At 37.2% G+C, this 12,938-nt stretch overlaps 5 protein-coding genes across 9 annotated transcripts in view; 2 read left to right on the forward strand and 3 right to left on the reverse strand.

The window, feature by feature from the left end:
- Positions 1 to 2,175, forward strand: part of LOC123009344 (vacuolar protein sorting-associated protein 33A) — a 6,578-nt gene extending 4,403 nt beyond the window's left edge. Inside the window, exons 3-5 of one of the 2 annotated variants that reach the window (XM_044405574.1) lie at positions 468 to 830; positions 880 to 1,004; positions 1,051 to 2,175. In XM_044405574.1, the coding sequence (XP_044261509.1) occupies positions 468 to 830; positions 880 to 993 (477 nt within the window). In that variant the 3' untranslated portion in view covers positions 994 to 1,004; positions 1,051 to 2,175. Of the gene's footprint in view, positions 1 to 467; positions 831 to 879 lie in introns of both variants that reach the window. The other variant, XM_044405575.1, reaches the window with a different exon arrangement.
- LOC123009346 (required for meiotic nuclear division protein 1 homolog) lies at positions 966 to 2,723 on the reverse strand. The gene is made up of 2 exons (XM_044405579.1): positions 1,267 to 2,723; positions 966 to 1,219 (listed from the first exon to the last, which is right to left on the reverse strand). The coding sequence occupies exons 1-2, from the start codon at positions 2,224 to 2,226 to the stop codon at positions 1,058 to 1,060; spliced, it is 1,122 nt and encodes a 373-aa protein (XP_044261514.1). The 5' UTR covers positions 2,227 to 2,723; the 3' UTR covers positions 966 to 1,057.
- On the forward strand, positions 2,321 to 2,932 carry LOC123009348. The gene is made up of 2 exons (XM_044405583.1): positions 2,321 to 2,646; positions 2,698 to 2,932. Exons 1-2 carry the CDS (start codon positions 2,473 to 2,475, stop codon positions 2,839 to 2,841), a joined length of 318 nt encoding a protein of 105 aa, XP_044261518.1. The 5' UTR covers positions 2,321 to 2,472; the 3' UTR covers positions 2,842 to 2,932.
- LOC123009345 (apoptosis-inducing factor 3-like) lies at positions 2,838 to 7,782 on the reverse strand. 3 transcript variants are annotated; one of them, XM_044405576.1, is made up of 3 exons: positions 7,610 to 7,782; positions 7,050 to 7,310; positions 2,838 to 4,299 (listed from the first exon to the last, which is right to left on the reverse strand). In XM_044405576.1, exons 1-3 carry the CDS (start codon positions 7,752 to 7,754, stop codon positions 2,945 to 2,947), a joined length of 1,761 nt encoding a protein of 586 aa, XP_044261511.1. In that variant the 5' UTR covers positions 7,755 to 7,782; the 3' UTR covers positions 2,838 to 2,944. The 3 variants fall into 3 exon arrangements, with proteins under 3 accessions (XP_044261511.1, XP_044261513.1, XP_044261512.1); XM_044405578.1 differs by lacking the exon at positions 7,610 to 7,782 and adding an exon at positions 7,447 to 7,578; XM_044405577.1 differs by lacking the exon at positions 7,610 to 7,782 and adding an exon at positions 7,420 to 7,566.
- Positions 7,783 to 7,837: 55 nt separating this feature from the next.
- LOC123009347 (phosphatidylinositol transfer protein alpha isoform) lies at positions 7,838 to 12,815 on the reverse strand. 2 transcript variants are annotated; one of them, XM_044405582.1, is made up of 6 exons: positions 12,677 to 12,815; positions 12,373 to 12,403; positions 12,059 to 12,322; positions 11,569 to 11,646; positions 8,818 to 9,107; positions 7,838 to 8,757 (listed from the first exon to the last, which is right to left on the reverse strand). In XM_044405582.1, the coding sequence occupies exons 1-6, from the start codon at positions 12,691 to 12,693 to the stop codon at positions 8,619 to 8,621; spliced, it is 819 nt and encodes a 272-aa protein (XP_044261517.1). In that variant the 5' UTR covers positions 12,694 to 12,815; the 3' UTR covers positions 7,838 to 8,618. The 2 variants fall into 2 exon arrangements, with proteins under 2 accessions (XP_044261517.1, XP_044261515.1); XM_044405580.1 differs by lacking the exon at positions 11,569 to 11,646 and adding an exon at positions 11,759 to 11,836.
- Positions 12,816 to 12,938: the final 123 nt, after the last annotated feature.

The raw sequence follows: 12,938 nt of genomic DNA on the forward strand, positions 1-12,938 counted from the left end.
AGTTTTTAACGAAATTTTCCGAAATAATTGTGTTCCTAGCTGAAAAAGTATTCGAAAAAGACAAAAAGAAATTGTCATTTTTATCCTGTAGTAAAATATTGTAAAAAAGCAATTTGTTACCAATTTGGTGGTTTTACGAATTTTTTGAAAAAACTTGACGAAATAATCAAGTTTCTGGTTGAAAACGTGGAAAATGTTCGAAAAACTGTTTTTTTAATTTCCAAAAAATCACCATATATTTGAATTTTTACCAAATCACCAGGCTAACATGAAAATCACCAGATCTGGTGAAATTTCACCACACCTGCTGGCAACATTCTTTGTCAAAACCCATGTAGTGTTGCCAACTTAATTCCAGAGTCACAGAGGTCTCTCGGATCAAAATAAATTTTATACTCATTTCATTAAATGTTGCCAACCTAACTTCACAATCACAGCCAACTAATTTTAAACGTGATAATTTCCAGGTGTACGGCCTGCAGGCCCTCCTCGCCATCACAAACCTGGAGAAGGTGGGACTTTTGAAGGTCCAGTCGGGGACAAGACAGTACACAGTCCTGCGCAAAGCCTTAAGACTCACAATGGAAGACACGTCGGAAATAAACCCGACGGATATTAGTTACGTACATAGCGTTTACGCCCCCTTGAGTGTGCGTTTAGCGGAACAAGTGACGAAAAACGGGGGCTGGAAGCAATTACAAGATGTTTTGGGGTTGTTACCGGGCCCCACATTGGATGAAACGCCTCCAGTGCCCAATTTGGCCCCGAACAACTCTGATACGCCGTCGGTGGTTTTAGTGTTTTTCATTGGGGGATGCACGTTTGCAGAGGTAAAAAATTATTTCGAAAAAAACGAAAATAAAAATTTGGTAATTGTAGATTTCTGCGTTGAGGTTTTTGTCGCAACAAGAAGACTCGAACGTGGAGTTTGTTGTCGCGACAACAAAGCTGATAAATGGAACAAGTTTTTTAAAGTCTATTATTGATGTTTAATCCTGTTTTATGTAATTTTTCTAATTATTGTACAAAATAATGATAAATGTGTTTAAGGCTTATCTTAATTCATGTATCTGTCAATGTAATGGATCGTTTCAAATGCCACTTCGACCATAATGAGGACAATTATCATCCATTCTAGCCGGACATGATGCTTATCACTCAAATGCGTTGATAAGAGTTCAATCAACTCGACACAATGATTGATTTTTTCGTTCATGACCTAGAAACTGACGATAAATACACGAAAAGGGGGCCGAAACAACTCACTCTCGTCCGTTTCGCAATCGCAAAATAATTACACACTTGCAAGTATAAATTTTCTAGTTGTTCATTCTCCCAGTAGAAATCGGGAGTATCTAAAAGATCCGAACTCAAATTAATCATGTGTCTCAAAGCGAACAATTCGCCATGTTTCCTCAACACCTCCTCCCGAGACATCCTAATTTTATTCCCATTCTTCAAGTCTTCTGTAACAAACTCAATTGTCCCAATGTAGCGCTCCAGCGACGCCTCCCATATGGCCAACTTCACACTCAGAATCATCGCATTCGAAAACGTGTACTTATCCAAATCGATCTCACTGTTGTCAACCGTGGCCACCAACAAGTCCCCGTCTTTGGCCAAGGCACTAGGCAGCCCCTCTTTCTGGTGCCTGTAAGTCATTATTTCGCACTCCTCCTGCACCAAACTCTCCGAATGACTCTCCAATTCGAACTCGCGCAAAAAACTAAGAACATTACTACTCTCTAATTCGGTCACGTTCCACAAAACAACACTGCCTTCGCGGAAGAAAAAAATCTCGCGGGGCTCCTGATCAACTTGATATTTGGCCACGGCGTGCACCACATCCGACGCATTTGCGATCACTTTGGGTTCGTACAAATCCAACTGTTTTAACCCCTGGATCAGGCGCTCTAAATCGTACTCTTCAGCGGTGGCGTACGCAACAACACTGTATAGGCCAGGGGGGCGCACTAATTCATCCTCTAGGATTTTTTTCTTACGGATTGGGCGCTTTTTGAGCTGCAACGTTGAAATATTGTCCTGAATACAGCGCGAATTTGATGAAAAAGGACGCAAAGTGAGGTTAGGGTAAAGTGTCACACGAGTGGTACAATACGATGTGACGCGGCTCAAATAAGACTCGGGCATGACCCGAGTGATCTGGGAGGCCCATATTTGTGGTTTTAGTATGCTAAAACTTAACCTAGCAATGAAATTTGTCATTTTTCTTAGGGGTCAAAAGTTGGGTTATAACACAAGATTGCCAACCCAACAAATTTAAATAATCTGTTTTAACAAAAATAAAATAATTCGTGCAGTTAGTGGGTAAAACGGTCAGTGGGCCTTTAATAGGTCACAATAACCGTTTCATTTCCGTCCTGTTTGTATTTTTAAAAAATAATTAGGATTTTTTTAGTGCATTGCCAACTTAACAATTTATCGTTAAAGTGAGGTTAAGTTTGTTCGAAAATGAGGCTGTTTCAGGCTCTTTGTAGGCGTAAACACATGCCCCCCGGTAATATTTGGATCGGGAAGCACCGTCTAAGCCGGCCTGTGACCATTCGAGACGTACAAAAGCTCCGAAATGAGTTTGAGATTGAAGAGAAAAATATGTTCTACTTGAGACACTCATATCTGACTCCTGTAAGTACCCCTTGGTTGTTTTAATGTTTTTTCCCGAATGGTTGTGTTTAGGAACAATCTTACGGTCACGCTATTGCGTTGGGTAAGCGAGAAGCCAATTACATAAAATTAATAACAAGTAAGAAAGACTACAAAGACAACATCACAATTGAGTCAGTTTTGGGACATTTGCGACATAAAGAAGCATGGGATTAGTAAGCATAACATTTATTAGACTTCTTAGTTACACAACACTATAAAACTGTAAATAAATCATTTAGAAAAATAAAATACTGTGTGGCTTCAATCACAGGCCCTTTTAAGTACTTTGCAACAATTTGGTCCAAGTAAATTTATCGTCGTTTTGTACGTCCTTCCTGTGGAGTGTTTTGCCAAGGGCTAGGACTTCGGCAAATTGTGACACAACGGGGTCCCAACCCACAGAAGACGCCGCTACGACTTCATCCCCATCTAAGTAAAAAGCAACAAATTTGAACTTGTTAACATCCCCAATATAAACAACATCGTCGAATTTTCCATGTCCGGCATATCTCAAGCTTTTCCCAAATAATTTGGTCCAGAAATAAGGGACGGCTTGTAATTTTTTCCCCTTTCCTAGGATATTCAACGCTGCGATTTTGCCATGATAATGAGCGAGGGGGTAATGCCCGATGGCAGCTTTCTGATCATGATGCGACCACACGGGGGCGTATGCGATGTCCCCCCCGATGTAAACATCGGAGTTGTTACTTTGCAAAAACTCGTTCACTTCGATTGTCCCATCGGGGCGTAGCTCGATCCCTGACCCTTTGAGGAAATCAGTGAGACAACTACTACCCACCCCCATAATCACTAAATCAGCCTCGAGAGTTGACCCATCTTTCAACTCGACTTTTGTCACTTTCCCGGTCCCATCATCGAGACACTTACTTAAACCGGAATTACTGATGAATTTGACTCCCTTCTCCTCGAAAAACGACTTGAAAGCGCCCCCTACGACCTCCCCCAGGAACGGTTTAAAAGGCACACTCCCTCGAGCGATAATCGTGACGTTTTTAACCCCCTTTTCCACGCAATAGGCCGCCGCTTCAAGCGCCACGAAACTGGACCCCAAGACAACCACTTTCAAATCCTCCCGAATCAGCGCATTGGTCGCTTTTGAATCATCGTAATTCCTCAGAATCACGACATTTTGCAAATCGGCCCCCGGAATAGCCACCTTATTGGCCTTCATTCCGGTGGCCACATACAACTTATCGTAATTCAAAACGTTTCCGTTGCTTAAATTCACCGATTTTTGCGTGGTGTTGACTCCAGTTGCCTCGACGCCTTTTAATACTTCGATTCCGTTGTCTTTGTAGAATTGTTCGGTGCGAAATTGGGCCTTCGAAAGGTCGAAATCCATGGCTTTGCTGACGAGGACTCGGTCATATGGGAGACAGTTTTCTTTACAGACGAGAGTTATTCGGCCGGAGAAACCTTCCTGGCGGAGAGTTTCGACGCAGACAGCCCCCGAGGGGCCTCCGCCGATAACGACAATGTGTTGGGATTCGTGGGGGTTGCGTTTTGTCATGGATTTTACGCGTTTATTCGTCTCGAGTTCGGAGCGTTTGGCACGGACCTTGACCGAGTTGTTCTCGACGGTCACTTGGTAGCAAGGGAGCGAGTCCATACCTGGAATTTTTTCATATACCAATTTTTTTTACTTGTTGACAATGTTGGTGGCAATAAAATGCGTATTTTAAATTTTTAATGGGCCAGGGTAATTAGAGTTTTCAATATTGGTACCACAAGTTTTTTTTAAAAAACCATTTAACTAAGTTCTACGCTACTGACTAACGAGTTAACAAACAAGGAAATTGGATTTTTTCTGTTTCTGATTTTCTTAATTTACTTTGCGCTTTCTTTTTTTTGATTAATAATTAATCGTTTTTATCATATACTAGGTGAATAAAAAGTGTGGAACCAAACTCTTTTTGCTTTTAAACTAATAATTTTTTGAAACACCAATTGATGAATAATTATAAAATTTCTTTTTGAGTCCTTCAAAATTTTTAATTTTTTCAAATTGCAACCCACTATAAAAGCTTCTTTTACGATTTTATTATCTACGTTTTATTTCATTTTTATTGAAAAAAAAATCATATAAGTTGCCATTTTGACACAAAAAACCGAAAAATTCAAAAACAAAACAATACTTTATTTCCAAAACACAATCATATTTTTTTAGCACTTATTATTATTTTCTCAAAGCAAATGATTTATAAAAAAAACGATTGGTTCCATACTTTTTATTCACCCTTTTCCCATCCATGATGACACAGGTGATAAAAATAAGTTTCAGATTTTAGTTGAAGTCCGATTTTTTTCGTCTGATTTTGATTTTTTAATTATTAGAGTAGTGCAATTTAACTTGATAAAGTTGGTGTCCCTTTTCAAATTTCATTTTAATGTAACTAGTGAAATTTTGTTTGTCAAGGTTGGTTACAATTACATAGAATTAAAATTTTTCCAATGGAAAAAAAACTAAAGTCGCGGTCAATTCATAGAGGCCATTTAATTTATTGCAAATTATAAATTTTTGTTCCTCTATTAAATAATTATAAAAAAACATACACAAGATCATCAGTATCATTAAATAGACATAAAAAATGTCAAATGTCAAAAAATAAATGTCAAAATTTTTTGACAGAATTTTTTTTAAATATTTTCTCCATGTTCCTGGTATCTTATCTTACTAGAAGTTTTTTTCTGGGGCGCGAGTTCTGACACACCCGGTATAGTGTCTATGTTGGCAGCAGAAGTAACTAAATTATGTCAACAGTTGTGATAGGAGCTGTAGATTTTATACAGTGTGTCCCGGGATAGGTGAAACGATTCTTGGTAACAGATAAAAAATGATTTAAATTTTCACTTTTTTGAGATTCAGCCCTGCTTGGTTAAAGACTAATTTTTTACAAAATTTTAGTTTTGAAAAATCGAGTATGCCTTTTGAAATTTTCAAGAAAAAACATTTTCTGTAAAGTGGCTTTTATGTGGCAAATACGACAAGAAGCTATTAAACAAATAATTTTTTATTTACTTGTTTGCGACATTGTAAAGTTTCTTTCATTTTTATTTAATAATTTCTTGTCAAAATTAATGTTTATATCTCGATGAGATCTGTTTGCATTTTACGCGAAAAATTCATTTTCACAAGAAAATCAAAACGTGACGTACGATAAATGTCAGTCACTTTGCGTTGGTATGTCAGAATTTATTGTTTTTCATGGCTCGCAACGTTAGTATCCAAGAGATTTTATGTGCATTTTTCAGAAAAACCGAATTATCTCCCAAACTATCAACTTTTGGGTGAAAAAGATGTAAAATGAGACGTTGAATAATACTTAGTAATAAAACACAGAGAGTGCCATTTAAAAAAATCAAGTTTTGGTCCTTTAAAGTTTCTTCTGAACGGTTAAAGCAAATTGCAAAAACTAAACGGATTTATAAAGCCTAAAAAGGTGCAAATTCAAACATGTACAAATATACAGCCATTGCCATTAAAAAAAACTGTGTGTTAAAAGGCTGCTCTGCAAAAATGGTACACCCTCTATAGGGCAAAATAATTTTAGAAACTGCACTTTGGCCTCTCATAAATGTTTTTAATAATCTGAACTAAAAAAGAAAATATAAAGTGTAATAAAAAATATAGGGCTATGTCTTGATTCTAATCTAATAAAACATATCAAGCTTGAATAAACTTGAACTTGAATAAAACCGGATAAGAATAAAAAATTATCAGAAACGTGTAACTTCAAAAGTAACTTTTATCATTGATCAAACAATCAATAAAGTACACTTTTCTATTAGTTTTAAGTGTTTAATTATTTAATTTGGCAATTTAAAATTGCCAATCAGGAATAAAAATAATTTCTGTGGCAAAATAAATGGAAAATAACAAAAATTGATACATAATTCCATCTATAATTTATTCATTTTTTTCCATCAACAACACGAGATTTGCTTGTTTACAAATGAAAGTTATGTAAAAATTAATTTTTTTATTAATGACCCAGATACACACCCATGTGTGAAAAAAGTCTGTTTCAATTGCACAAAATCAATCAATCAATTGCGTGTTGCCTAGGAACGATAATAATAATAAACATTTGGCCTGATTAACGAATGATGTCATTTAATGTCATTATGTCATTTAATAATAATAATTAGCTCTAATAAAAAATGACACTGCCATAAAAGTGAAACAATGTTTCTGTAACTTCGCAAAATCAATTGTCGGTTTTGATAAAACGAAACGATGTAATGATTGATGTAACATTATAACAATGACGAACAAAAACATTGTTCTAAGTAGTTGCGATTAGTTTTGGCCTTGTAGTCTGCAAATCATGTAATAACCGTTCATTTGGTGTAATTTATACCTGGAAAGTCCTCGATGTCCCCTGTGAGGATGTTGAAGCAGGCCCCGTGCCACTGGCACCTGACGCGGCCGTCGCTTAGCGCCCCCGCAGCTAAGGGGGCCCCGTAATGCGTGCATTTGGCCCCGATTGCACTCAACTTGCCCTTCTGACGCACCAGGAGCACCCGGCCTTCGCCCAGCTCGAAACTCTTCATCTCGTTCTCGGCAATGTCGGAGTCCTGGCACACGACGCCCTCCACGTAGTCCTCATCCTTGCTCGTGGCTGAAAACCAACGATAAATTGGCAAAAATTTGAAATAATGAACTGATAGAGAAACCGCACTGTACATGACGGTGGCTGTGGGATCGATACGATCTGTCAAATGACTTACACAAATAACTGCATTTGGGACTCTTACCGCATTTATATTTACTCATTCTAATTATAAATACCGGTCTAGTGTATTTCCGCGAACTGACAATCAATGCAAAAGGGGATAATTGCGGTTAAAGTCGGGATTTTGAGGTTATGTTTATGTTTGGGGGGTTGGTATTGGAAACAAAAGACGGTTTGACACTTACAGCGCGAAACTTCAACTTTGGACGTGGAACAGCCCATGGTGTGTGTTGTGGGGGCGATAAGTGGGGTTAAAACATTTAAAAAGGGGCTCCGACGCGTACTGCACTTGTGTATACTTTCTAAAAGTTTGAGTGAAAGGAATTTCATTGTGAGCTATCTTATCTGACGTAATCAAGGTCGGCCGTGGTTGAAACACAGCAGGACCGGAGTTGGGTAAATCAGGGCCCTCGCATGGTTACTTCTAATTTTATTAACGTTTTGTGTACAACTTTTTACACAGTATTACATACATACTTGAACTAGAAACTAGAATTTAAATGAATTTTACACGTACACATTTAAAATGCCAACATGGATGTGGAACTGCAGCCAGAAGGAAATCAGCGTTAAAAAACCTAACTATTAATACTACGTCGAAATTAAGTAGTTGTTGCGCCTCGTTAGGACCGGACTAAACAATCATAATTGACTTTTTCGCTAGAAACCATTTTGACCGAACCGGGGGCCCCATTTGCCATAGAAAAATTCATCCGAGACGCCCGGTACTAACTACGACATTTTATACAAGATAGATATATTGTCAACATGATCCCAAATTCTAACAATAATTTTAACAACTACTCGATAACATTTATACAGTATGAGAGAAAAACCCGTCAAAATGGCTTTCTGAATATTGCAACAGATTTCGTCGTTTCCGAAGAGAAAATCAAAACGGCGTAAAAAGGAATGAGTTTATTGGAAAATAATGAAAATAAATAAATAAAATATAAAATTTCGAAAGCTTTCATTATTTTCACCGGTTTAAAACAAGAACGAACTGCACCGATTCACTAGATAAGAACAAAAAACCCTTGGTAACTCTATCTTCCACAAAATACCAAAAATCACAATATTAAATGCATTTCTATACTTAATCGATTAATAAAACAACAAAAATTAATTTACTACGTGCCGTTGCGGGCAGTTCGTTTAAATCAAATTAAATTCACTACAACTGCAAAAATTTATTTAGTCCGTTTCTGCTTTCATCCCTCGCACCTCGCCCTTTTGACGTAACGCTTCGAGTTCTTGCTGCGTCCTTTCTTCAATGGCTCGAATATCCGCCATGGTCAAACCATACCATAAATCCATCCAACAAAAAACTTGCCTACAAAAAAAAAAAAAAACATTTAAATCGCACACCACATTTCAAACAACCTATATTTACCTATGGAAGTTGGTAAACAGTCGTCGTTCCGACTTTTGAATAAAACTTTCTACGCGATTTTGCAAACCGAACCATTTGAATTCGACGGTTACCAATTTATAGCATGTCATAACCGGTTGGACGTTGTTTTTCCAGTTGGGGCCGACGAGAGGCCCCCGACCGGTCTTCTCCGATTTGAATTTCGTCGGATCTTCTTTTTCTTTGTAGTCGCTGGGGGATATCGGGTCATTAGCGATGTCTATGTGCACCACCTCGCGCTGCTTGAGCTTGTCGGGGGGAAGTTCGTGGACCTAAATTCGAACGAATTTTTCACTTTACGTTCAAAACTTTTGAAAATCAACAATTTAAAATCAAAAGTGACGTAACTAATCTACTCGCACACATGAGTTTCAACACAAATGACCTAAACAATAAATTTCAAACACCCAGTATAACGAAATGAAATACACTTGGAGTCCTAATTTCTTGTTGAAGCAAAAATCATAGCAAAATTCTACAATTATCTAACTCTAAGGCATCTAATGCTAGATTCAAAAATTATTAACGATTGACATTTTCTCTTTCCACTAAAAAAAAACAAAAACAAGTTTGTAGTGACATCTGGTGGCTACCACTTCAATCTATCGTATACTGAACAAAATACATACTTTCTGTTCATTTTTTCTTAAAAAAAGTCAAGACAAGTCTCAAACCATACTTATTAATAAAATTCTTAACACCCAAGCTACCTCTGGCGACCTTCTAAGCAAAATTCTAGTTTATCGACATTTATTGTGTTGACATCCTGACCTACTTATTTTTTTTTTCTATTAAAATACAAGGTATAACAAAAAGATGGGGACAAACCTGACCTGACCTGACCTGACATTCTCCAGTGAAAACAAAGCGATTTAACTAAACTTACCTCTATACTAAGTTGCACCGTTTAAAAGTTAGAGGGCGCTAATGAAATTATGATTTTCTTTTTGTTTAAAGAAACTGAAACCTATTTTTTTGAAAATATGTAATTTTTAAAACAATAATAAAAAATGGCCAACGACCAAAATTCTGACATGTCTAATTATTTTTTTACTTTGAAACCAAAGCCGATATAAAAAAATTATAAAATACAAAAAATGTTTAGAAATAATGTACTTTTCAAATAAAAAAAGAATTACACTACTCGGATTACGTATAACAAAAATATGGCTTAAAATAAGTTCAGTTGTTAATAGATAAGTTGGTAAGTACTTTACAATAATAAAAAAAAGAGATAGTACCAAAACATGTGTTTTCATATCAATTGCCTGTACGAAATTTCATAAAAATCGATTACTATATTAAAGTTAGTAGAGAAAATAATTTTTAAACTTTGGCGCCCTCTAGATTTTAAAATGTGCAACTTGGTATATAGGGAAGTTGGATTGAATCGCTTTATTCTGACATGGAAAATCTCAGGTTACTTTTTGTCTCTATCTTTTCGTTACACCCTGTATAGCCAGTACGCAAACCCCTTTACAATCGATTGTATGTTGCCAATTTGACATAAAAACAAAGCCTAAAGTCCCTAGATGGAGCAATCTAGACACTTAGTACTTCTATATTCAATAAGCATAATTCGGCTATTTGTACTCGAAAAACAAAAATAAGAAGCGTTAAAGCAAATTAAGTTATACTGGGTGTTTACAGTCTTGGAGTTGAAAATTGACCTAGTAACAGAAGAGTACAGAAATACTGTAACCGAGAAAAAAACTCACATAATTGTTATTATCAAGAATGTTATTTAACTCCAAAATATTGGTACACGGTTTGAGGGTCACTGGAATTATTTCCTTGTTCAGATAAAATTGTATTGTTGTAACAGATAAAAAATCGTATCCATGACAATGAAAGAGAAAAGTCACTTCATAGTTTTGACACTGTCATCATTTGATTTGCTTTTGCTTTTAGTTTTTATCAAAATTCGAAGATCTTCTGTTTAATCTTTTTCAGCGAATGGTTTCCAATAGGTTTGATTCGTTTTTCTTAACTTTTCTCCAAATTTATAAACATGTATGGCAAAATATTAAAATTATAAATTAGTTGTTGTGATTATGATTTACGCTGAAACACAAGGTAATGATACTAATGACCAATGTTGCATCCGAAGCAGCAGTTCTCAAACAAATACTGTAAAATGAATAATTTCCTTTAACAACGTGAATTTTTGTTTTATTTGGCGTTTTTTCTTCTACCGTGAACATTATCTCATTTAAATTTCAACCTCAAGACCGTAAACACCCTGTATATTTATTGATATAGATATTTTTTGGTGATATCAACTTGCCCTACATTTGGTTTTTTTGTATTAAAATAATCAGGTCTCAAATCAAACCACATTAAAGATAAGTAGGTATTTTATGTTGCCAACTTACGATAAAAAACGAATTTTTTTAATTTGTGAATGAATTTTAAAAATCCAAGGCTGGAGCGACCTCTGGGGCCACGAGCCCTATCTACCGTATACAATAAGCATAATTAGGTTATTTGCAGTCAAAAAACACAAAAATCGGTATAATTAGACTAATAATAGCTGTTTTACGACACAATAAAACTCCGAATTATTTTCAAATAAAAATTCAAGGTGGTTACACTATCTATTTTTACGCAAATAGTTGGCCACCAGAGACACAAAACGAAAACTAAACACACACACATATACAAAACCCAAAATTTTAACGTCACTGTTACCACACGTGCAAAAATAAAAAAAACTAACAAATTCCTCCTTACGTTATCTTGATTTCCCGTGTCCCCAATGTGCATACTTTCGATACAGATAACGAAGTTCTCTTTCATGTATCCGGGATTCTGCCACAGCCAAGCCCAGCACCACACGAAGCGTACAAAGCGTATGTATTTTGTTTTTAAATGACAACCCCCCGGGGCGAATGAAAAGAAAGAAAAATAGATTAATACTCACATTGTTCTCGTCTCCAACACCCGGTGCATGCAATGTTTCGATAACAATACGAAATTTCTCTTTCATATACGCCGGGTTCTGAAATAACATGGAAATTTTGCTGTTATCACGCAATTAAGCGAAAATACCTGTTCCAGGTTTATAATCTATTAAATAACTAGGTGTACATAATTACTGAGTAAATAAATTCGAACCCAAGACGTACTTTGTGTTTTTTTTTCTCTAATCAGAGAGTGTCATGGCTGGGAACAAATGACAAACAATGACAGTTTAGCAGCCATGGCCTTCTCGGGATTTTACCGTGATTACGGTGCGGCAGTAGGGGTAGGCGTTCCAGGCCTCCTCGTGTATCTCGAGACTGCCTCTGGGGGCCAGCAGTCGGATGAAAGCGGGCACTTTGCTGGCCAAGTGGTAGATCTTGTACGTGTACTGTCCCGAGGTGTACTTGCCCCCCAATAGGGGGTAGTTGTTGAAGGGCTCATTCTTCAGCACTTCGATGCCCTCGCCGCCGCCCGTGTTGTCTTTGGAAGCCTCGGCGACGCTGAACAATTGAGCGACTTGGTACTGCAACTCTCGCATTAGCCTTCGACTCAATAACACTCATTAAAACTCACCTCTTCGACGGTTAGGGGCAAAGTCACTCGGCTAAAACACACTTAACGTCAAAAAAACTATGACAGATGGCACGATTTTATTCAAGGTCTTTTGACATTTGAGATTTTTAGGTTGGGATCATGTGGATTGGGGAAAACGGAACGGTTTGCGGGCGGAGGGCCGCGAGACGCCCCCTTTTCGCACAAGTATGCGTCTGGGAGGCAACCAGCGGCACTTTCGGGGGGTTTCCGATCGATTTTTCGCGAGACTTGTGACGGGGGCTGTGGCGCGGTTTTCTCACTGATGGGACAAAGAAATACTTACTATTCCTTAATTAACATCTTGATTCGGTCACTTGCAATAATTTGCACATGTGAATACTAGCTTTTCGTTATCACAAATAATTCTGATTCACTCGACTTGGACTGCTGTTAATTGGGTTGCATACGGCGCAGGCGCAATGACGCAATTTGATGACGTCAGAAAGCATTGGCGTGGGTTGAGCCAGGATAGAGGGGGCACAACCCAAATATTAATCTTTTTATTGACAACTTATAGTGTGAATCACGCACCTGTCAGTGCTATA

The sequence above is a fragment of the Tribolium madens genome, unplaced genomic scaffold, assembly GCF_015345945.1.
Source record: "Tribolium madens isolate multiple individuals breed KSU strain unplaced genomic scaffold, Tmad_KSU_1.1 Scaffold_71;HRSCAF=194;Tcas5.2_LG6, whole genome shotgun sequence".
Classification (NCBI taxonomy): domain Eukaryota; kingdom Metazoa; phylum Arthropoda; class Insecta; order Coleoptera; family Tenebrionidae; genus Tribolium; species Tribolium madens.

Bases quoted from the DNA above. Each gene is read 5' to 3' on its own strand.
- LOC123009345 (XM_044405576.1), bottom strand. From the start codon at position 7,754: ATGAAATTCCTTTCACTCAAACTTTTAGAAAGTATACACAAGTGCAGT. The intron at 7,311-7,609 runs GTAAGTGTCAAA...GTTGGTTTTCAG, and splicing joins CAAAGTTGAAGTTTCGCGCT to CCACGAGCAAGGATGAGGAC. The intron at 4,300-7,049 runs GTATAAATTACA...AAAAAATTCCAG, and splicing joins GGACATCGAGGACTTTCCAG to GTATGGACTCGCTCCCTTGC.
- LOC123009348 (XM_044405583.1), top strand. From the start codon at position 2,473: ATGAGGCTGTTTCAGGCTCTTTGTAGGCGTAAACACATGCCCCCCGGT. The intron at 2,647-2,697 runs GTAAGTACCCCT...GGTTGTGTTTAG, and splicing joins GACACTCATATCTGACTCCT to GAACAATCTTACGGTCACGC.
- LOC123009346 (XM_044405579.1), bottom strand. From the start codon at position 2,226: ATGACAAATTTCATTGCTAGGTTAAGTTTTAGCATACTAAAACCACAA. The intron at 1,220-1,266 runs GTGAGTTGTTTC...GTCAGTTTCTAG, and splicing joins CGATTGCGAAACGGACGAGA to GTCATGAACGAAAAAATCAA.
- LOC123009347 (XM_044405582.1), bottom strand. The intron at 11,647-12,058 runs GTAAAATCCCGA...TGGCTGTGGCAG, and splicing joins ACTGCCGCACCGTAATCACG to AATCCCGGATACATGAAAGA. The intron at 8,758-8,817 runs GTAAATATAGGT...TTTTTTTTGTAG, and splicing joins CTGTTTACCAACTTCCATAG to GCAAGTTTTTTGTTGGATGG.